At 37.8% G+C, this 22,557-nt stretch overlaps 1 protein-coding gene and 1 long non-coding RNA gene across 2 annotated transcripts; both read left to right on the forward strand.

Moving 5' to 3' along the window:
• Positions 1-7,836: 7,836 nt before the first annotated feature.
• On the forward strand, positions 7,837-11,004 carry LOC146382600 (uncharacterized). The gene is made up of 4 exons (XR_014800608.1): positions 7,837-7,919; positions 8,558-8,917; positions 9,101-9,241; positions 9,628-11,004. It is a non-coding gene; the product is annotated as an uncharacterized LOC146382600 (long non-coding RNA).
• A 7,246-nt stretch (positions 11,005-18,250) lies between these two features.
• On the forward strand, positions 18,251-21,028 carry pex11a (peroxisomal biogenesis factor 11 alpha). Its single transcript, XM_084933369.1, has 3 exons — positions 18,251-18,619; positions 18,750-18,865; positions 19,871-21,028. Exons 1-3 carry the CDS (start codon positions 18,564-18,566, stop codon positions 20,437-20,439), a joined length of 741 nt encoding a protein of 246 aa, XP_084789495.1. The 5' UTR covers positions 18,251-18,563; the 3' UTR covers positions 20,440-21,028.
• The last annotated feature ends 1,529 nt before the right edge of the window (positions 21,029-22,557 follow it).

The following is a 22,557-nucleotide window of genomic DNA, read 5'->3' on the forward strand; positions in this document are numbered from 1 at the left end:
TCACAGAGCTTCACATACAAGTGTAAGCACCACAAAGTGTCCAACCTGAACTGAGAGATGCTGCTTTAGACTGCTCCCAGTGTGATAAGCAGGGCTGGACTGGCCATCGGGCATACCGGGCATTTTCTTGGTGGGCCGCTCGTGATTTTTCATTTTTATGGGCAGATGGGGTTTTATTTCTTTTCTATTTTTTAACGGTATAAATGAATAGTGGTGGATTGGCCAGTTGGTCATGATCGACTCTGGGCTGGACCAATTACAGCCCAGAGTCGAACTTTAAAGTTGAGGTGAAAAGGAACGCGATTTGTCCCGTACTACTTCAGCTAGAAAGTTGCTAATTCAATCATGAAACTGATCAATGATCAGCTGATCGGCTTTTCTCTCAGCGCCAGGAAGAGGAAACCAGCGGAGGTCGCGCTAAACAACAACAGCACGTTTAAGCTTGAACAGCTGTTGTTAGAATTTATTTAATATTAATTTCTAGTATAGTTTGCTGGAGCCACAGCTGTAAAGCTGCTGGTCATGATATCCGTTTTTATATGTGGTGAGAGGGAAACATGAAGATGAAACCAGGAGATGTCCTTACTGAATCATCAGAGCTGAACAGGGGATGGAGAAACAGGTTTACCTTTTAGGTGACATGAATGAGTTGAAGGGAAGTTATGAACTGTTTCTGAGAAACCAATAACACCAGGATCCTTTTCTATGTAGCTGACAGCTGGTAGCTGTGCAGGGGCGGGTCTAGCAATGTTTTGCCAGGGGGGCAGGTAGGGCATTAACAGGGAAAGGGGGGCACAAAGAAATACTTTTCTTCCTTATTCTTATTTAAAATGTCTCGCTTTTAATAAACAATTATCTGAATCTTACAACCAAAGTTTTCATCTGATGTAAAATGTAGAAATCCATTATTGTATTCAGTAAATATTAAGTCTAGTATATACCCTAGTAAGTTATAGTATTCTTTCCTTTGGGAAGGTACCATCTATGAAGTCTGCAATTTTGTTGAAGAAAGATGTTGAATCTATTTAATTACTGGAGAAAAATAATAGATTTCTGTGCATTTGTTTTATACATGCATTAAATTAAAATCGGTTTTGTCAATTAAGCATCTTGAGGCAGAGGGTGGGGGAGTGGTTCCCTATTTTTTTTTCTTTTCTTTTTTTGCTGGGAGTTGGCAACCCTATTAGTGAGGTATATCTAATTATAAATTAGGTTTTATATTTTTGCTAAGTACTGTTTAGAATACCAGAATAGGGAGGATGGTGTAGGTTTAAGTTTATTATAAAGCCTTTATGGCTTTTCCTATAATACCATGGTGGGTGGGTCAATAGTCAAAATGCGTGCACCTGAAAAATGCTGGAAAATGTCACTGGGATGTTTCACTTTTTTCCCCCGTCTGGATAGGTTAGTTAGGTTTAGTTTCAAAGTTTTCCCTTTTTAAACAAAAATGTTAAGTTGCTTGGTCCTGTGCTTTCACATATGTGAGCTCAGCTGACATGAAGCAGTGGGTGTCTCTGTCTCCAGCAACAGCAGCACCTCAAGGTAAAGGGGTGATCAGGTTCAGGAGTGGGTTGCCATGTCCTTTATCAAGGAAAATCTCAAAGCAAATGACATTTCCATGTAGTCTCAAAAACCTCTGTTTAGAAATAACAGCTTTTAAAGGCCATGAATGTGAATTCAAAATTCTAAAAATATTTTTCTAGGACAGCAGGAAATAAATAATTGAATATCTATTCACACTAGTGTTTTACATCAACTGTGACTTCTTTTTAGATTTTATTTAATCATCAGTTATGGTCATAAACACATATTTTAACATAGATCTTACAAGTGTGTTTACTTTAAATCCTGGATTGAATAACAGCTCATCATCATACATCAATTCAATTGGTACAGCTAGGGTTGTAATTTTAAACGCACATGAGCGGTAGTCATATTTATCGTATTGCAGGTTATTATTAGCACTGATGGCACACTGCATGGCCGCCTCTGCAGCGGTACATGCTGCACCAACACAGGATAAGTGTAACTTAACATCAAAACCAAACAAAGCTGGACCAGGAGTTTTTTTCTTTGCCCCTTACTACATGTAACTCAAGGGATGGAGCGGTGTTTTGTCTACACATAAAAGACAACTCAGCAAATAACTGTAATAATTGTATCTTCATCAGTCTGTCACAAAAACATAATTTGTTCCAGTTTCTTTAGCTGAATCTGTGAAAAATGTCCAAAGTTTTCATGAAGCTTTGAAACTCTGATCAAAATATCCCAACAGTGACATCTGCAGTCTGGATGGGGTAGGGAAGTGTGAGGGCAGAGAGGAGGAAAGCAGTCCTGAGGAACTGTTAAACCATGAGAAAAATGGATTTTCTCATGGTTAAAGATGCAATGAGTGATGTGGCAATGGCTCAGACGTCTCTTATTGCATCTTTCAAGATTGCAAAACATGTGAAACTCTCCCACAAAGAGGAAAAATTCATAACACACTCGATGTTTGAATTATCTCTGGTAAAGCACTCGGGGTTGCAAACATGGTTAAACTTAATTATTCATAAGTATACCGACTATCTATCAATTTATCCAAATGACCGAAGTTACATATATACCACAAGCTATTAAATGCATGCATCATTCCCCTTCACAGCCTATGGCCCAGCATGTTAAAGAAATCTTATAAGCCATTGTTTTACTGGTCAAGTTACATCTTTAATAAGAAATATTTGCTAAGCAGCCAAATAATATAAAATGTCATGATGCCAAAGTTGGTTTCTTCCTTCTTTTCTGAATCATCAGCTGCTGTTTGTATGCATCTGTGACCGAAGGACGGCTATGAGATGGTAATATAAATATAGTGTTTTTGATTTAACATTGTGAAACTTGCATGTGTTTCCGTGGTAATCTGCTGGGATGTGTGCCATAAAGACAGATCTCTTAAGACAATTCAAGAATTTTCAGTTCGTTGTCCTCAAGAGTTATAATCCTCGTTCAGACATTTAAAAAAGTTAATTTTTACCTTTCACCTTATGCTCGAGGAGAACAAAGAGACATTGTGTTACTGAGAAACATGCAGATCATCCACCGTACACCTGAAAGTCTAATAAAGCTTAAATGCTCAGAAAAAATTTTTTTTTGTTCCTCTTTGAAGGCTTTGGGAGTAAGACTAGAAAACTGGCAAAACTGATACTGATTTGTTGATTTGTTTATATAACCTAAAGCTACTGTGGGTTCTTTATATTTCTTTTTGTTTCAAAAAGTGTAGACAGTTATTATGAAAAGTAAAATGAGGAAGATAGAGTTCCAAGCCAAGATGCTCCTCATATTTCCAGAAATATATGAAAATATATGACAAACAAGATGTAAAAAAATAGAAATTGAAGATTATAAATCTTCTTGCACTGGGCTGGACTCCCCTTTTTAGTTGTATTTAAAGTATAATTTATATAAATAATATTTAATAAATATCACTGAGACTCTCAGAGGACGATGTTTCTCTTGGAACCCAAGGACAGATCCAGTCACATCCATCACTGGTGTGCTGTCAGACACACCAGTGATGGATGTCTGATGTGGCCGACAGATTTCTTTTTTAATTATTTTATCCCGCTTCAGACAACAACTGTTATTTTTAAACACAGAAAATAAGAACCTGTCTTACTTGAAAGCTGAGTCCTCTGTTTGGTGTCAGTCAAATCAATAAAACACTGAACCTACCCCCACTTTTCTTCTACAAGGTGTAATCTGATTGACTGCAGGGCTGCTTCTTTCCACAGCTGGTTTCTATTACATTGTCCTGAAGTCGCTGAAGCAGCAGACATGACATATCACAAACCAGTTCTATCTGGTTAATTAAAAACTTTGTGGGAAGATACACATATCTAATGATAAAGTCAGAAAAAAACTGTTTATATTGGTGGCAGCAGTAGTAGACAGGCTCATTTTGTCATTCAGCAAAGCAATTAGAGAAAACCTCTAACGCACTGGGATTTATGGCTAGTTGGAAACTTCTCACTGATCTGACCTAAAATGATTAATTTTCAGTGGCTTTAAGATTAACAAAGACAGAATTTCTTTGAATTTAGCATTTTTTTTAACACTGCCCTTTTAACAACAAGTTAGAGTCAGGAGCTGTGGTTCAATCTGATTTGAACTGTAATATAAAGGTAAGTAATTAATTTTGTATTAATAAACATACTATACAAGTACGAGTTCTGTTAGTAACTTAAGCAAAGACACATCACTGAAAGGTGTTGATATAAAAAAAGTGCAAGGTCTAATGTGCGACTTATCCAAGGTGATCTAATGGAAGCGGATGAGCTTCCTGTTTTCTTTAGCCTTTTAAAAATTTTAAATTTGATTCTTTTATACTGTTAACTGCTAATTACATGCTGTAATTTTTACATCAGTTAATTTTTATATCAGTTAACTGCTTTTTATATAGCCTCTGAAATTATTTCAATTAAAGCTGAGAGACATTGTATTTGTTTAAGCTCCTATGTATTATGTGCAAAGTATGATACCATAACCGCTGCTGTTTCATCTCATTGTTCAACTTTTTTGGAAAAATGATACTGGTTTAAGGTTAGTGCAATCATCCTGGGCATTTTTTGTCTGTGTTGGAGAGTGTCTCACAGACCACTGACCTGATTTTCACTTGGGGCTCAAATGTTGGGGAATAAAGTATGTCACCATTACAGTCACACTGGGCTCACCCTATTCTGGTCATCTTAATGTGTGCTGCAGGGTTTTTGAGCCTCGTGGTTATAAAATCATATAAAGTAAATGTCATAAAAGTAAAAAGAAGAAAAAAAGAAAGAAAACTCAGAAAAGTGTCACCGTGCTACAGTCAGTATATGATCTCACAGTGGTCCCTTATTCATTTAGCAATATAATACTTATAATTTCACACATTCGAGGAGGGAATTGGAATTGAAACCCTCAATAACAATCAACATTTTTACTTTGTTCTTTGCTTTTTTAAGGTCAGTAAACACAGATGAGTGGGAATGCAATCAACCATGGAGAGGTTAGCATGATTATTTGATTATAGTATTGCTAAAAACGGATTCAAATATAGAAAAAATCACAAATCACAAAAAAAGTCATGCTTCTTCATCAAATTACTGTTTAGAAATAATGAAATTTTCCATTTTGAAGACTAGACAATCAAAAAGTAAGTGAGGATCAAGTAGGTGAGGGAAGGACTGGATGCAAAGTCAAGCTTTGGGAAGCACATGTAATCAAAAACATCTGCATCATTGCTACTTTCAGTAAATCAAAGGTGGTGTGGTATTATTGGTAGCGTTCATTGTGTTTGTAGATTAGCTGCTTCATCAGTGTTAATTTTGACAGCAAACTTTCTTAAAACTTTTTTAGTTTTAGTCATAGTTTAGGCATCAAATTCTAATTGACTAAATACCATCTTTTTTACTGAGAGAACTTCAAGAGACAATCCAGCAGTTTGCACTGTTTTATAATTAGGCAGTTAAAAGTTCAGGTTGCATGTCATGGTTCTGGGTATTTGACCCAACTTTTGAGTTTATTGTGTTTTTTCCGAGTGTTTTTGTGTTATTATGATGATTTAAGTTTCACTAGTCAGTTCTGAGTTTTTCTTGCTGTTTTCAGAGTTTTCTTGTGTTCCGTGTTTCCCCTCCTTGTGTCTCCTCCCGTTGTCCCCTCAGCCTGTCTAGTCCCCATGGATTAGTCTGTGTCTTAGTATTTCCTGTTTTATTTTGACAGTCTCCTGTCCTGTGTTCAGTTTTGCTTCCTCTTGTGTCATTAGGTCTGTTCATCAGAGCTATGTTCCCCATGTGTTTCCACTTCCCTCGTCACCCCATGTGCATTTATTGTGTGAGTTTTCCTTCGTTCATTGTCAGGTTGTTTGTTAGTCTTCCCCATGTTCCCGGTCTCTTGTTTTTTCCTTGTTACCTGTGTGTTGCTTTGAGTTTAGTTTCTCCCAGTTTAGATCAGTTATTGGCTTTTGGTTTTTCTTATTTTTGTACCTTTGTGTTTTTCACCTAAAAAAAACAGCTGCTTTTTCTTATTAAGTTCCTGTCTCCATGTGTCGCCTACGCCTGAGTCCTCACCTCACACACGATCTGCAGATTGTTGACATTGCACAGCTGTGGACTTATCTATGTCAGGCAGTCTGCACATGGAGAAGTGAAGTGCAATTCATAATTCAAAGCATATTATTAGACACATGAAAACAGGAAATCTTTGTGATTGGCTGTCGATGGGGAGATGGAATAAAAGAAAAGACCCAGCTGTTTTTGGTGTGGTGCCGCTCTATCTGTAGTTTGCATGTTCTCTGTGCCTGTATGAGTACCGTGGCTTCCTGCCCTGCTTGCTAGGTTAATTAGTGATTCTAAATTGGTTGTAGGTATGAGTGTAGAGGTTTGTCTGTCCTGTGTGTTGGCCCTGGGATAGACTGGGGAACTGTCCAGTATGTACCCTGCCTTTAATCATATCACAGTTTGGATAGGTTCAGGCTCCCACCGTGATATTTAACTGGATTAGTGGAAGACAATTTACAATGAACGGCTCTCTTTTTTTGGGTTTGTTTTCAGTGTTCGACACAACTGTATTTTGTGTTTGTTTATCATTTTATTCATGTATGGTCTGTTACGACCCGGCTCTGCTAGGGGACAGGGGATGTAACATAAATGATCCCAGAGGCAGGAGGGTTAGATAAAAAGAAAAACAGAAGATTTATTACCACAACTGAAAATCGTTAGTGAAACAACTCACTAGGCAATGGGGTGATTTAAACAAACAACTCATATATTCAAATAACACTAGTGGAACACTAATCATCTAAACATCTCACAGGTAGCTACTCAAAACAAAGGTTCAAAAGGCAGCAATGCAAAGGCAGGAAGGACAGTCTACTCAAATCAACAAGTGCCCCTCCAAATGAAGCATCCTCAGCCTTTTATACTCCCAGGTAAATGCAGGCAGCCGTGTCATTGGTCCACTGTGGTCAAGGATCCTGTAGCAGCCAATGGTGTGTGTGGACTGCCACACTCCGATCTGCATGAAGTCGGGCGGGCATAGGTCCCTGGCCAGCCAATCACCCGTGAGTCCTGGAACGCTTTGATTTCCATAGAGGAAGGCAGGGCCACATGAGGCCAGGGGCCGTAACAGGTCCCAAGAGGCTGCAGAGCTGCAGAACAAATATAAAAGATAACATTTCCAGTGAGCTGGTGGTGAATCTACAGCTGGAGCATGGTGACACAATCATGAATTACATACTTTGCATAAATGAATCCACAAATCACAGAAATCAAACACATATCTGCTTTCTGGTGTCTTATAACTCTCTTACATGAGACTACACTTAAAGAAACTTACAGTTATGTAACATCTGCTTTCTCTCCAGTAGCTTTTTTTATTGGTTGCATTTGGAGACGGGACCAAGTTCGTCAACCCATCATGCTTTAACTTGTCATATGAATGCAAGTGTTACTTTTTTAGTAACACACTGTTGAGATAAGATGAAAAACTTTTTTAGCGTGCTTGTACCAAAACAAGTGTTTCACAAACCCTTCAAAACACAGTTGCACTTCCTGGTTTGGTCAACACAATTCCTGAAGGATGCAGAGTGTACATTTAAAATGAGCAGCACACAACTGTTAGTGTTTTTCGGGGCATTATTTTGTGCTCCATCCAGAGTTTCCCTGTTCATAAAAATCCTTTATTTTCCCTCTTCTCTTGTTCCTCCACAACAGACAGTCGTCTCAGTGAAGCAGCCGTAATAAAAAAAACAACAATACACACTTCCCTTCCTCTAACACACCAGCTTTAGCTGTTATTTTTTTTAGACAGGAAGACATTGGAGACAAGCTGAGACATAGAAGATCATCTCTCATACGATAAACTGGAAATGTGGCTGAATCAGTTGGCTCTGGTGTTGCTCACAGGTAAGTTTATGATTTCTTAGTGAATACTTTCAGGGTTTAGGTCTGTTAGTCAAAGTTTTTAATTTTTGACATTTTGGATTAAGATCTTAACTTTTTATTATTCTGAAAGTGAATTTGATTTGCTGTGATATTTGTGAGTCTTTGATTTAGGTGTTTTACTTCATGTGTTTCCTAGTAATGAGTTGCTCTTTTGAGGTCCCATATTTTGGTTTGTGATTTTTTTGTTACTGTAGTTTAATAAGCTTTAGTTGTATTGTAGTTTTTCAGTTTTTATAGAGTTTTGGATGCCTGTTCAGATGAGTTTCTGTTTTAGTGTTAGTTCTGAATTCTTGAATTGGATTTAGTTTTAGTTCCTTCATTGAGGTTGTTATCTGTGTCATGTTCCTCTTGGTTCCTTCTTCTGTCTCAACTGCTTGTGCTTACACAAATGCTCCCTTGTCTGTCTTTATGTTCAGTGAATTTGTTTTTGATTATTTCCTGTTTTACTCGGTTTAACCTGTGTCCTCTGATTCCCTTGCACTGTTGTTCTGCTAAAAACTCCACTCTATGACTCAAAATTGATATCTAACACAAATAAAATAAAAAATTAAAACAGAAAAAACAAAAGGTATAACATTTCTTCTTTTTTGTGTCTACAGTGGTAGCAGCAGCTGTGGGGATATCGGGCCAGACTCACGTATTTCTGGATAAAACCCAGACAAGAGTGATTGCTCCATCTGGGTCATCTCTGACTTTGCACTGCTGCTTGAGCACAAAGAAATATGAGAGATATCGAATGTCTTGGTATTTTAGCTCACATGGACCTTCATTCAGCAACTCAGGGAAACTGTGCAGTAAAATAATTAACAAGTCTGCAAACAGTTCCACTGAAGGCAGTGAAAATACACACATTTTATCTGTTGTTAATGAAACATACAGTGGATGGTACTTTTGCAAAATCACAGGAGAGGTTCCCAGTTTAACAGAAATTCGGAGCAATGGAAAAGAAGTACTGGTTTGTAAGTATTCTTGTAGTGACATTTTACTTTAACTAGCATGTGTGAGCAATGCGCAGAAATGTAATAACTGGTTTAGTTATACATTTTGATACTAATTTATATGCTTTACCCACTGATACTTCAAATAAACTGGCTTACAAAGATTAAATGAATGCTCATCAGAAACTATTATCTTGCCCACAGCAAACATTTTTCGAAGAAGAAGAAGAAAAGGAGCTTAGCCCTGTTCAGGACGTTCATGCAGCGTGCCCAAAACGAAGCGTAAATTTCTTTTGTCGAGCCGTTACAACAGACAACAATCTTGTGGATCAACAGAAGAGCAATGTAAGACTAAGTATCTCTTGCATGTGTATATTTATGTATTTAACTTGTATTTATATTAAACTTATACAATTAGCAGATGCACACTTGGGTTTGTAAGATGCATCTCCTTTCAGCAAGTAATGACAGGAGTGCCAAAGCAGCCAAACATTTGTATCGGTACTTTATTGTTACATGGTTATGTGATGGGTTATGGTATATTATAATAATTTGAGTTCTGCTGTACAGATAAATTTAACTTGCAGTTAGACATAGTAATGAGCAGAATAGCAAATTACCTTTTACAGGGAGTGGATTAGTAAAGTAAAGAGTTAGTAAAATTTCACTCTTTTTGTGTAACAAGCTTAATAGTGAAGAGCCTGTTTTGTGATGTGTATTTGACTTTTCAGCTGTGTGGACAATGGCCAAAAGAAGAGCCTAAGCACGTCGGTTCAGCTGCAACAGGCCCCAGGTAGCCTATCTAAATACTAACTTACATTACCTTTGTTTCTTTCATTTATAGTGTTCATTACATGTTTGCATTACCCAAAACCAGTAAGCACATCATGCATAAATATTGTTTAAATCTATTGTCTCTCATTTCCTTTTATTCCCCACAGTGGTCACACATACGTCCTTCAAACGAACTTATATAACTTAATGCCGTCATAATACTGTTTGTTGTGCCACGTCTACCTTTCACTATTTACTGCACACAAGATGTTCAAAATCAAATGTTAATCTTGATGTTCTCAGTGATTATCAAGGATCGCATCAGCACGCCAGTGAATACTAACTGCCTCCAACCAACACTTCGCTCCTGATAATGTGTACATCTAATTATTAAAAAGCATTCTGATTAGGTCAACAGCTCATCAGGAAAGGACAGAAAAACAATTCACAAATCCAATTTACTTCATATACCCAAAGGCTGTCAATGACAAAAAGGAGTAAAACAGAAGCTAAGGACATAAAGGATGCTGTGGCCATTGAGTTATTTCATTTCTATTTTTTCTGAATTTTTACCTTCAAATCTTAATATTAATTCAATCTTTTTTATTATATATACATTTTTGTTGTATAGTTTCTACAATCACTGCAAATTAGAGAATTTTTAAATCATGAAAGTTTTTTTTCTACAAGAATAAACAGAATTATTGAAAGTTCATCTTTGTGTTTTAAACAATGCAAAATGTCCTGTAATCTTATCATCATGTGCTTCTAATTTTTCTAACAAATGACTGAATTTTATGCATTACCAATGTGAAATCACAACCTAATCTTAATGCAGATGTTTGCACACATACAGTACTGTACATGCAAAAGATGCTTGAAGTGGGGAAACAGCACGCACACATACCTTTACAACATGAAGACATTTTCTCTGTGGGTGGATTGTTCACCTATTTCCAATCCTGATTATGACCGCCACCTCTCAGGCCGCCCATACGTCTGTAAAGTCAGTTATGCTCTGGGTGTCTGGTTTATGATTATATCAGGCTGCAGTGACTTGACAAAAACTTTTTTTTATGAGTCAGACGTGAATAATAAATTTGATCAAATATAAAATGTAATGAATTATGTGATATAAAAAATGGATTTTCTTTCAGTAACCTCAAAGAAATTTGTTCATCGTGCATTTTTTAACCATCATACCTTCTTTTTTGTTTTTTGTTTTCTTACACTCAATCTCAACATCTTCAGTGCTGAATTAAATTAAAACAAATGAAATTGAGACCATAACGCTGCACGGGTCTGAGATTCTGCTCTGTATTAAACTGTCTGCAAACAGCATCTCTGAGTGCTCTCGTTATTGGTGATAGATTCAAATAAAAATTGAAGCAGAACCCTGTGGTGCTCACGTCTTTTCTGCAGTACAAAAGAATAAATAAAGACAAATATTATAGTATACAATAGTAATTATTTTAGTCTTCTGTTATGTACAATCTGTTGGAAATAATTATTCAGCAAATAGAAAAACACCAGTCGGCCAAAAGATATAATAGAGATATTCAAAATGTGTTATTTGAGAATTGTTTAGAGGAAAAATGTTTTTGACATAACTGGGACTTCATGCTGTGGAGGTTAATGGTCATATTTAAATTCAAAAACTCATCAGTGCAGTCAGATGAATTCTTTTATTAATGCCCCATTAGTAGGTGTGCACAAAGTCCCCCTTCATATAGTTTTAAATGTATGCCTGTAGATTAATGAGCTTTTCCTGGTTCTAATTATAGCACAGCAACACCATAGCAACAGCATGGCCACAACATGCTCATATTTCTTGGCCTCCTCGTTCATTTCTAAATGCTGTCTTATGGGATTTTAAAGTGAGGATATTACTTTGATGCATGCACTGATTTTATCAATCTAAAACCCTTAATTAGATATCTTATAAAAGTATTTCAAAACTTTGTGGATTCTCTGCCTTGAAGGCACACTTGAAATCCTGTTTGATGTAGATAAACAGGCAGCTCACATGGCTGAGGTTTTGATTAAAAGTCCAGAAGTCACTTGTCTCAACTGAGGTTTTAAAACAGCCCTGTTGTGTGTTTTTTTTTTTCATCTGAATTAATAAAAGAATGACAAGTGTGTTTGAGGGGTTTTTGTAAAAAATGTAAGACTAGAGAGCTGCAGTGTTGACATCACACCCCGAATAACCTCTCACAATATTTTTTTTTTCATAAAAGAGACAAACATCTTTACTTCTGAGAACATCGTGAATTTGCAACAACTGTTATTGCAAATCAGAACCTTGGTTATTTTCCACAAATCAAGGCAATGATTACTTTGTCCCAAGTGTCAAAAGTAGCAGTGGTTTGGTCTCTACTGGTTTTTGCATCACTTTTACATCATTCAGCCCTCCTCTCACTTTAGGCATGCAGTCCAAAGAATAAACCACAATTTTATTATTTAAATAAAATCCATTCTTATCTTAACACATGAAATAAACAACATAACATAAATACTCCATACAAAGGCTGTCCTTTTAATACTAGCTGACTTCAAACCTGTAGGTTCTGACTTCTCTTTCAATACTGACCAGAAGGAAATCATCTGGAGCAGGATTATTTATTTATTTATTTATTTATTTATATTTAACATGAGATGAGATTAATTCCACTACTAGGATAAGGATGCTTGGCTGAAAAGCATCAGGATAAGACCTGCATATAACTGGTCTGCACTTATAAAGCGCCTTTTTGACCTTTGCAGTAATACAAAGCATTTTAGATTATGTTTCACATCCAACCACATCTACACACTTACACAACAATGCCATGCATGATGCTTGCTTTCTGTCAGAAGTACCTCAGAGTTCTCCTGCACCAGCAGCCCTGTGATTAGTGGACAACCTGGTCCACTGCCTGAGTTGTAGCTACGTTGTGAATGTTTCTTGTAGTCAGCTGATCCTTCAAAATCAGTTCCTGAACTTATTCTACATGTTTAGATTTGTCTTTAAAAAAAAAAAAAAGAATTGCTCGACAATTGTCAATTGCTCAACTACCTAAAAGGGATAAGCAACTGTCTGTTTTTCCAAGTCATAGATTAACCTTTAATCAATTATGCCAATTTTCAGTTAATATATTGACTATTGTTTGTGATGATTTGTGTGTTTTTAATATTTTCAATATTTTATCTCTTATATTTTTCTTTTGAAAGAGTTTAAATGCATTTTTGTATTTCAGTTCCTCCTGCTGTTGCTTCTAATTCATCTCATGTGCCAGACTGTCTTTATCCTCAAAGCAGTGGAGCATTTCCACACTCCTTGTGTCATTCCTCTTTGTTTCACGTGTCTGATCTCTGCCCCTGTTTTTTTATGCATCGTTAGTCTTTACGCATTGTTTGGTTCTTTGGATCTCTGGATGGTTCATGGACTCTGTCCTTTTTCCTGCTCCTTATCTACATTTTTGTGCCTGACCTACCTCTGCTTTGTTTAGAAACACTTGGATTTTGGACCTCGCGCCGTGTCTGATCCCTGCATGTGAGACTGCTCTCGCTCTCTTTAACTCTGCTTCTCCTACGTGTGCCTGTGGTGATTTATCAGGATTCATGAGCTGAATAACAGTAAATCTTGTTGAGCCTTTTTTGTGAAAGAAAATCATTTAGTCCTAATTGGTGACATTAGGTTTATTAAATAAAAATAAATAACTACAGTGAGTTGTTATATGGTGTGAATGACATGTTAGTATAAAGTGCAATTAACTGCAATATTTTTATAAAATCGGTTACTGAGGCCATTTTTGAAACCTGGCAAATACAGACATGGTGCATTCATGGTTGTGTCATAAATTACTACTTCATACACAGCAAGTAATAAAAGTGGTTTTCAAATGAATTATTCAGAAAGAAGGGGCCCACAGACAAATCTCTATCTCAGAAACTCCATAAGTTAAACTTTGCACAGCTCAGAAAGAAAGTCGGTTGGCTTGTGGCTACAGAGTGTATATGAGCCCAGACATCGTCTTTATGTTTCTGCTGCTTGCTTTGAATGGGCTGTCTCCTACTCGGATCTCTAAACTCCTACGCTCATGCTCAACCCCATATCCCCTCAACTCATCTAAAATAAACCCTTTAGCTGTTCCAGGGAGATGTTGCATGTTTGAGGTCGTAGCCCTTTAATCTCAGAAGACTCTCCCACACTGTATCCGACCTGCTCTCATCACTGACGCTTTAAAAATAGTTTTCATATCCCTTTATGCCTCTGTGTGCATGGCAGGGCTATAAGTGCACCACACTTAGAAAATGTGTTGTGCTTTTGTTGTTGGTCTGGTCTATTGATTGTTTTTCTTCTTACACATAAAAAACTTGGATTCACAGAAAAAGTTCATCTTAACCCAGTTAAGATCGCCTCAATGTAGATATTCTCATGTGTTGTTACTTCCTTGTTTTGCGTCCCTTGGGATGAAACTAAGTATATTTTAAACAAAAAACAATAAATTGAACAGGGATTGGCTGTATGGTTGTTAAAAATATTTTAAGGTACACTGAGGAAAACTGAGAGTACCTTTATGGCACATAAACAAGTCGGGGCAAAATTAAATGTGTGCATGTTTGAAAAAGCACTCACTGAATAGAAACACAGCATGATTCGTGTATTAGTTAAATTAAAAATAATGGTAGTCAAGAAGGAGAAAAAGATGATACATGTAAACAGACCACACACTGTCTAATTAATGGCATCAAAGCAACCAACGTTTTAAATAACTTCCACAGAGAAAGCTACACATGTGATCTACGCACATACAGTCAAAAGTCTTTGTTTTTTAGAGCTTCAGCATTTTGTCTATAATAAAGGTGCAGTAATTACTGATGTGTGTGGTAGGAGCATGACATCAGTTATATTTCCAATCATTTGTTTTGCTTAATTACCAGAATACAATATAATTTACTGCATCTGACACAAGCAGACGTGAAACATCTGGAGAAGCCGTGGAGAGTGTTACTCTACCTGTAACATCATTCAGCATGACCAGTTTGGTGGTGGGTCGGTGATGGTCTTTGGAGGGATATCTGCAGGCTAGGCAACGGCACCCTGATATCCATTAGGTATCAAGATTAAATCCTTGGACCCATAGTCAGATGCTACGCCTGTGCAGTGGGTCCTTGATTCCTGGTGCATGACAATGCCCGGCCTCATGTGGTTAGAGTACGCAGGCAGTTCCTGGAGGATGGAGGAACTGACACCATTGACGGGCCCCAACACTTGACCTAAATTCTATATGACATCTCTGGGACATCATGTCTCAGTCCATCAGACGCCACCAGGTTGCACCTCAAACTCTCAAAAATGTGGTTCAGTGATGCCCAGCTCCAAAACGGGGAGGCAATCACCCAGGACACCATCCGTCATCTCATTATGAGCGGCCCCTGATGTTGTCAGGCATGTTGGAATCATACAAACTACTGAGTTGCTGCAATAAAATCAGTAAAATGTACAAGCCTGCAACATTTTTTTACTTTGATTTTCAGGGTTTCTTTGAATTCAAACCTTTGTAGGTTTATAATTTCCATTTCCATCAAACGATGTGGAATCCTCTCATTCCTAACACGTTACTCAATTAGCATATCAGTATAGATTCTTTCCCACTGAGAGTTCTATATATATATATATATTCATTCAATAAAAATATTATTTTAGGACATACAGGATGGGGGGTGAAAAGGGTCACACATTAAAAAGATTTCGTTGTTAATTTTTCAGCCTCAGAACGCCGTGCAGCTTCATGTCCATGCAAATAAGTCCCGTTGATATTTGCAGTACAAAGTGACCTTCTCTACAAAGAGCTGAGGAGATCTGAAATCCCACATCCGACTCTGATTTTCATGCACTTTCACAGCAGTGGAATTCAAAGGTGGGCTTTCGGAAAGCTTATACTGGTGGTAATAGTTCAGCACCCTACAATATTACTTCAATATTCTGTTAAGATGTCGCAAGCATAATCCCATCTTTGACTTTTATGCACCTTCAAATTTAATAATATCTTAATAAATCTGTCAGTTGTTTGCCCATCCAGACAGTTTCAGGTGTTGGGGATTCGAGTTAGTGAATGCTGAATCTCTAAAGCTGCTTTGTTTTACCTCTGTTTCCTTTACAGTGTGTGCTGCCTGCTTCACTCAGTCTGTAAGGATCAAGTTGATTACTAACTGTACTTCCTCCAGTGGCCACTTGAAGTTGGCTATATGAATCAGCAGACTCCAAAATAAAAATCCCAACTTTACAGCATTTAAAAGAATATTTACAGTCGATTAATGAAAACTATTTGGGGCTCCGTGGCCACTCCCTTTTTCCATAGCAACTGTGGAGGGTTAAGTTTTTAAAAGTTATCCATGTGGATACTGTGTATGCTGTGGCTTGCATTCACTAATTGGAGTCACTGAACTGAACCTCTCCACCAAGTTTGTGCTGTTGTTGCATTATTCACCCTTTTTTTAATAGCCTGTCTTAGAAGTGTGTGCTTAAGTATTGGTGTGTGAAATTCTAGTATTTTTATTAGGCTGTTATTTAGCACTAATTACCAGATATGTGTATCGCCGTCTAACACTGCAGCTTACAATAGCTAACTTTTAACATAGCGGCCTATCCTGTCATCCAAACATGGTCACTTCACAAAATTAACACAGTGATAGTCAAGAAAGCAAACTTTAAGGCGTCACAAACCAGTGGGCGATTTTTGCATCCATCATTTATATACAGTCTATGGTTCATTTTCAGTATTCAGTTTTTGGTGGATATAGTTGTCTTCATGTTCACCCAGAAAGCTGAGCTCACCATCTGGGACAAGGCAATGTGAACTGCTTTTGAATTAATATACTGTAGCTGTGCAATTTTGGAATCTGACTATCATAGTTAACAGTTTGGCTGTCCACACTGATTTCCATGCATTTAAAAAAATGCATATATGCCAAAAAACCCATCACCACCAACAACAACAACAACAACAACACCACACTTTTCCACAGCACTTTTCTAGTCAATTTGAGCATGCAAAGCCCTTTCTTACTACAAGCTTCATTAACACAAGTGCTTTATTCTGTGAATAACCACTTTACCTAACATTCACACTCACTCCAATGGATGCATCAGGGACAACTCGGGGTTCAGTATCTTCCCCAAGGGCACTTTGGCATACACACTAGGGAGCCAGGAGAAGTCTGGTGCAAAATAAAGGCTACTTTTAAGTATAAATATATTAATTGTTTCCCAAAAATTACAAAATGAAAAACTGAAATAACAGATCACAGAGCTGCTTCTTTGCCAATAAACAGAGATTTACTTTTTAGTTCTCTGGGACTTCACTGAAATACTTTTACAGAAATATATGTTCATATTTTCTTGATCTCATCTGATGGGTATCCCTCTGCTGAACAAAGAGGAGGGCATATGCTGCAAGCAATCAAAACCACTAATACCATCAGAGCTTACATTACTGAATACATATCAGAGCCAAGCAGACAGACACACACATACACACACACACCAGAGAGGCAGAGTGTAATTATTCAGCACCTCACCAACAGTCAACATGCTGTCAAACTAGAGAGACTTAAAAAAAAAATGCTGTAAACAGTTGCACAGCAGAGGCAAAAAATAATTCCACTCTCCATTAGTATGGTGGAAAGTATTTAAGAGCAGTTTCAAGGTTATATCGTTACCTGAAGGTAAGGGCTCTCTCAAAGTCATGATGTGTCTTTTCAAAGTATGAGACATTACTCTCCAGCATTTCTTAGGTTTATTATCAAAGAATATTAATCTAATAAAAAAGGCTGCAGTGTCATAGAATCACTTACATGCTCTAGCTTGACCAGCTGTAACATTAAAATGTTTGTGAACACTGATAAATTGACTGTATTTATTCTGTTTGCACTCAGGGTTGTTGTAACTTCACTTAATTTAGCTTTTTTAAATTCCCTGGTTATGCACTTGGAAGCTAGAATTTTGCAATATCACTTTTACCTTTGGCTGACCTTTTGTCAGTGCTACAGCAGTGATGTAGATACTCATGCATATTTCTGCATAAGAAACATTTGCTGCACACCAATAAGAGGAAACAAATCTCTTAGAGATAATATATAGTTTTTTTGTATTTTAACTGCTTTTTTGTAACTCAGTTGTTCAAATGACTAGTTAAATCTACCTGGATCTGTGTTAAAAAAAATAATGAAATGTATCCAACCATGCAAACTGAAAGATTATTTTTTAAATGAATTAATTAGTTTGTTTGAGACTTTCTATTGTGTGTAATGTAGGTTTTTATTCCCCGCTTTATTTATGTATTTATTTATTACATTTGTATTATTATTTTTTACATTTCTTACATTGTTTATTGCATATTTATTAAATTTAACTAAAAGCAAATCGTAAAGGACCGTTTTAGTTTTAAATTGTTGGTATTTTTATTCACATACGGTAACAAAACCCTTCAATTTATTAAAATTTCTTTTAGTCTTTATTTTTCATTCTTTGGGTTTCACTGTTACCATAGTAACTGGTAGTAACGCATTGGTCCGTCCAGAAAATCAGTTCGGCTCTTGGTCCGTTTCTAAAACCATCCGTAGTGAAACAAATAGGTGTTCTTCGGTTGCAATAGTTTGACTGCAGGGAAAGGAGATTGGCTAATTGTAAACGTGGGGTATGGATAAAGTTTGAAAATCAAGATTACCTGATAAATACTTGATAACGAGTTTTACTCATCGGCGTCATATCAGCCTGGCATTGTGTAAGCAGAAGAAAAGTGACTGATGCCGTGCCGACTGTAGCGACTAATTAATGTTAACAGGTTCGACGAGGTGGAAACTTGGCTCTAGCTAACTAGAACAACCTGTACTGGTGTGGTTTAACAGCATGGACCCATTTGTAAAATTCACAAGTCAGAGTCAGGGAAGGGACCGCATATTCAGGTGAGGTTTTCATCGCTTTTTTAACCAGCTCGTACAAACGTTACTTTATTTTCTTGATAAAAACGGGAAAGTTACCGCATGACTGTATCCTTCTAACTTTCCCCCTTCATCTGCTTCTTGTTTATTTTAGGGCAGCTCAGTATGCTTGTTCACTCGCTGTTTATTTACTTCGAAACAACTCGGACAGAAAGGACCTTGTGGCAAAACTTAAAAGTCTGGAAACCAGCTTGAGCGCTGGACGAAAATGTGAGTAACTGTTGAGGAAGTTAGGAGGCGTTCAGTGGCTGAGGTTAAATTGGATTTCAGTTTCAAATCCACTGTGTGGTTGTCCTAATTTATTGCATTGATTTCTGTGAACATGGGTGGTTCTAAAAACTGTGATGAATTCAAAGAGCTTGTTTTATTTTTGACCATCAGACAGAATTACAGTTATTCAAACTAAACAAACGCATCATACATTTGGTTAACAAATGACTTGAATCTTGTCTCTGTTGAGTTTGTCTATGAGCACTGTATTTCTTCATCATCAAGGTCAGTAATTCTGCCAAGGAGTGCACAAATGGACATTTTTTTTCTTTTCTTGGCAAACTGTTTACTTAAAACTTAGACAGTGTTGTTCTGTAGCTTTCTCTTTATCTCACTGTAAGCTGGGATAAAATCTGCACCGACTGTTGCTGCAAATGACTGTAATTCTGATAAACGTACCACTCATAGATGTGCTTACTTTAGAATTCATGTGGAATTTGACACATTTTGTACCTTGACATTTGGTCGCTTTAGTATGAATTAGGTAAAGACTGAAATGAAACAGGCTTTGCATGGAAATTAAGGATATGGCCGTGACTTAGAGCAGCTTCTTTTGTTATGCCGCAGCTGAGCTGTGTTAAGGCCAAGGCCAAGATCTGTTTGTGCACCAACTAATGATCTCTTTAAGGAACTCTGCTGCCTCTAGGGCTGGCCTGCCTGTCTTTGTGTTTCTGGGTGAAGGGTCATTTATGACTCCCAATTTAAAATGTGATAACGTGTTGTGAAAGGTTCAAAAGTTTAAAATGGAGACACTGGGGTGAATTGATGTTGTTCCAGTATGTAAACACAGATAGGCAAATAGTGAAAAGATGCTGTAGTTAATTCTCTGTGTACCTTAACTGTATTTCCATCTGTTGTGGGCTGCTATAATGAAGTGTTGACTTGCCATTTCATATTAAATTGATTACTGCTCTAATACCCTTTCATGTCCTCCTCCTTTGTCAGTGCTCAGGCTGGGAAATGCAGCAAATTCCATTGAGGCTGCTAAGCGAACCGTGCAGCTCTCGGACCGAGTGCTGCGCCTGTGCCTTACTGTGGCCAACGTGAGCCGCGCCCTCTACTTTATCTGTGACAATGTACTTTGGGCCAAAAGTGTCGGTCTTATCCGCAATATCGACAAGGAACGCTGGAGTTTAAACTCCTTCCGCTTCTACTTCTTCTCATTAGTTATGCATCTCAGCAGAGATGTTTATGCGGTTCTCCAGGTGATGACAAAGAGGTCAAGAGATAAAAACTTTAAACAGAGAATGGATCAGCATCTCACTGAGAATCCTGAAGTAGCTGAAGTTGTCGTCCCTCACCTGGATGGCTTTCTCTTTCTGCTTTTGGAAACCCTGAAATCACACCCGGACCTTGCCTTGGACTCTGTGAAAAACATCTGTGATCTCTTCATTCCCTTAGATAAGCTTGGTTTATACCAGTCAAATGGGGGAGTGATCGGATTCTGTGGTCTGATATCATCGCTGATTGGGATTGTCACCCTCACACAGCCCAGGCTAAGGATTGCACCGTGATGACACGGGCAAAGTTAAATATTACAAAGCGATTACAGATCAAAGAGTTAATCACGTCAGGTGCGTTCAAGAGGTCGCTGGAACTGTAATGGTGGACAGAGGTTAAAAACAAAACCAGCACATTTTACAATCCCTGAGTCAGTAATAACTAATGGACTTGCACTTTTTTAGAATTACTGGATTTCTCTGTTTTGGACAATATCTGGAATTAATTTTGAAAGGGAGCAAATCGAGTCGATATAGAAACTTTGTCTATTTGTTGTACTTTAGAACAGGTACTTTTGTATTCCAGTCTTGCACAACACCAGCTGTTTTACACTGTAGTAGAAAATAAGGGCTACTTAGTGGTTATGCAAAAGAAAAAAAACTTACTCTGTCACTTCTAAGTTCACTGTTTTTCTTTTTCTAAACTCTGCTTTGTACTTAAAATGAGGCAAAACTTGCAGCACCAGTTTCAGAGATTTTCTTTGTTTTTTTTCTTTTGGCGTTGGCTGAACGTGAGTAATTTATAGGATGTATGTTACGAATAGAAGGTGTGTTTGAAAAATGAAATAAAACTATGCAACAATGTTTGTATTATAGAGAGAGTCAGTTTTTAAACATTCTAATAAGAACATATCTGTGAATTGAATACTCGAGACACAGAAACTCACCGGTGGGTACATCTCAGGCCCTCTAAAGTACGGAGGCCTATCTCCCCTCACCACACTCCCTGCCGGTGGCTGATGCCCTCAGATGTTGGTGTGTTGGTGGTCCTTGTCGTCTGGGGCTGGGCGCTCATGCATGTACCGGCTCACTCCTGGTGGCCGATTGGCGGGGCCGGGCGCCTGTGGCCCGGCTGGGCTCCTTCCGGGGGGTGGGATGCCCTCAGTCTTCTGGCCTCTGGGCCTGAAGCTCGGTCCTCTCTGGCACGGCTAGCAGATCGTTACATGAAGAAACCTTTGGAATACAAGCATGCTGATCCACACAGGTATGCACACAGGTGTACACACGGGTGTTCACAGACGTGGACTACACCTTTCTTGGCTGCTGCCTCAAAGCACATTGTGCGCTGTCTATCTTGTGTGCTGCACAATATCGTTTATTATTTAGTATCTACTGTTATCTACTGCTAGCTAGTTTATTGTGATGGTGCTGTTTTTATTATGTTGCTCTTTGTTGTTTGCTTTCTCTTCTGTTTTTTTTCTCCATACAGGTGATCCAGGTGTTTTGTTTGTTTGTTTGTTTGTTTGTTTGTTTGTTTTTTCCTTTCTTCCCCCCCTTCTCACCGTCTCTTCTCCCCTTTGGTTTTCTTTCTCTCCCTCTCTTTCTTTCATTCTTTCTCCCTGTCCTATCCCCCAGTCATGTCTGTCCCGTTTGTAGCAACCGAAAATAAAATAAATTCATAATTATAATAAAGGTCAATCAAATGGACCAATATGGCAAGGCCATGATGATCCACTTGGTAAAATAAATCCGCTTGGCATCTTTCTTGGCCTTAAGACAACAATTCTGATGGCTAAAGATCCAAACGGGACACAAAAAAAAAAACAAAAAAAACTCACCGGTCACTTTGTTAACTAGACATGTTAAACTTCTCTTTAACGCAAATGTCTAACTCAATGCGTTTAGTTGTGTAGACGTGGTCAAGACGAACTGTACAAGTTGAAACTGACCATTAGAATGGAGAAGAAAGGTGATCTAAGAGTGGCACTCTTTGATTCTGTCATAGCCTTGTGCTTCTATATCTGTAGTTCACAGAGTCAAATGCAGGAGTGATTAGCTCCAACAAAATGATATGAAGTAAATATCCAATGATGCAGTTCTCCGGGGTAAATGCCATTTGGTGCCAGAGACGAGGGGGATGTCCAGACTGCATTGTGCTGATAGGATGGCAATGTTAACTCAAATAACCACTTGTTAAAACCAAAAATCGTCTCTCCGAATGTACAACACATAGACCCTTTAAGCATTTAAGATGGGCTACAGCAGCAGAAAAACACACCAGGTGTAACTCCTGTCAGCTAAGAACAAGAAACTGAGGCTACAGTTCACACAGACACAATACAATTGGGCAAAATTATTCTGGAAAACGCTGTGTTTGAGTCCAGATTTGTCAGTTCAATTCAGTTTAAGGCC

This window comes from Perissodus microlepis, chromosome 7 (assembly GCF_051167445.1).
Source record: "Perissodus microlepis isolate ML-2025 ecotype Zambia chromosome 7, ASM5116744v1, whole genome shotgun sequence".
NCBI lineage: Eukaryota > Metazoa > Chordata > Actinopteri > Cichliformes > Cichlidae > Perissodus > Perissodus microlepis.

Coding starts and splice junctions, on each gene's coding strand:
- pex11a (XM_084933369.1), top strand. CDS start 18,564: ATGGACCCATTTGTAAAATTCACAAGTCAGAGTCAGGGAAGGGACCGC. Junction 18,620..18,749: donor GGAAGGGACCGCATATTCAG/GTGAGGTTTTCA, acceptor TGTTTATTTTAG/GGCAGCTCAGTATGCTTGTT. Junction 18,866..19,870: donor CTTGAGCGCTGGACGAAAAT/GTGAGTAACTGT, acceptor CTCCTTTGTCAG/TGCTCAGGCTGGGAAATGCA.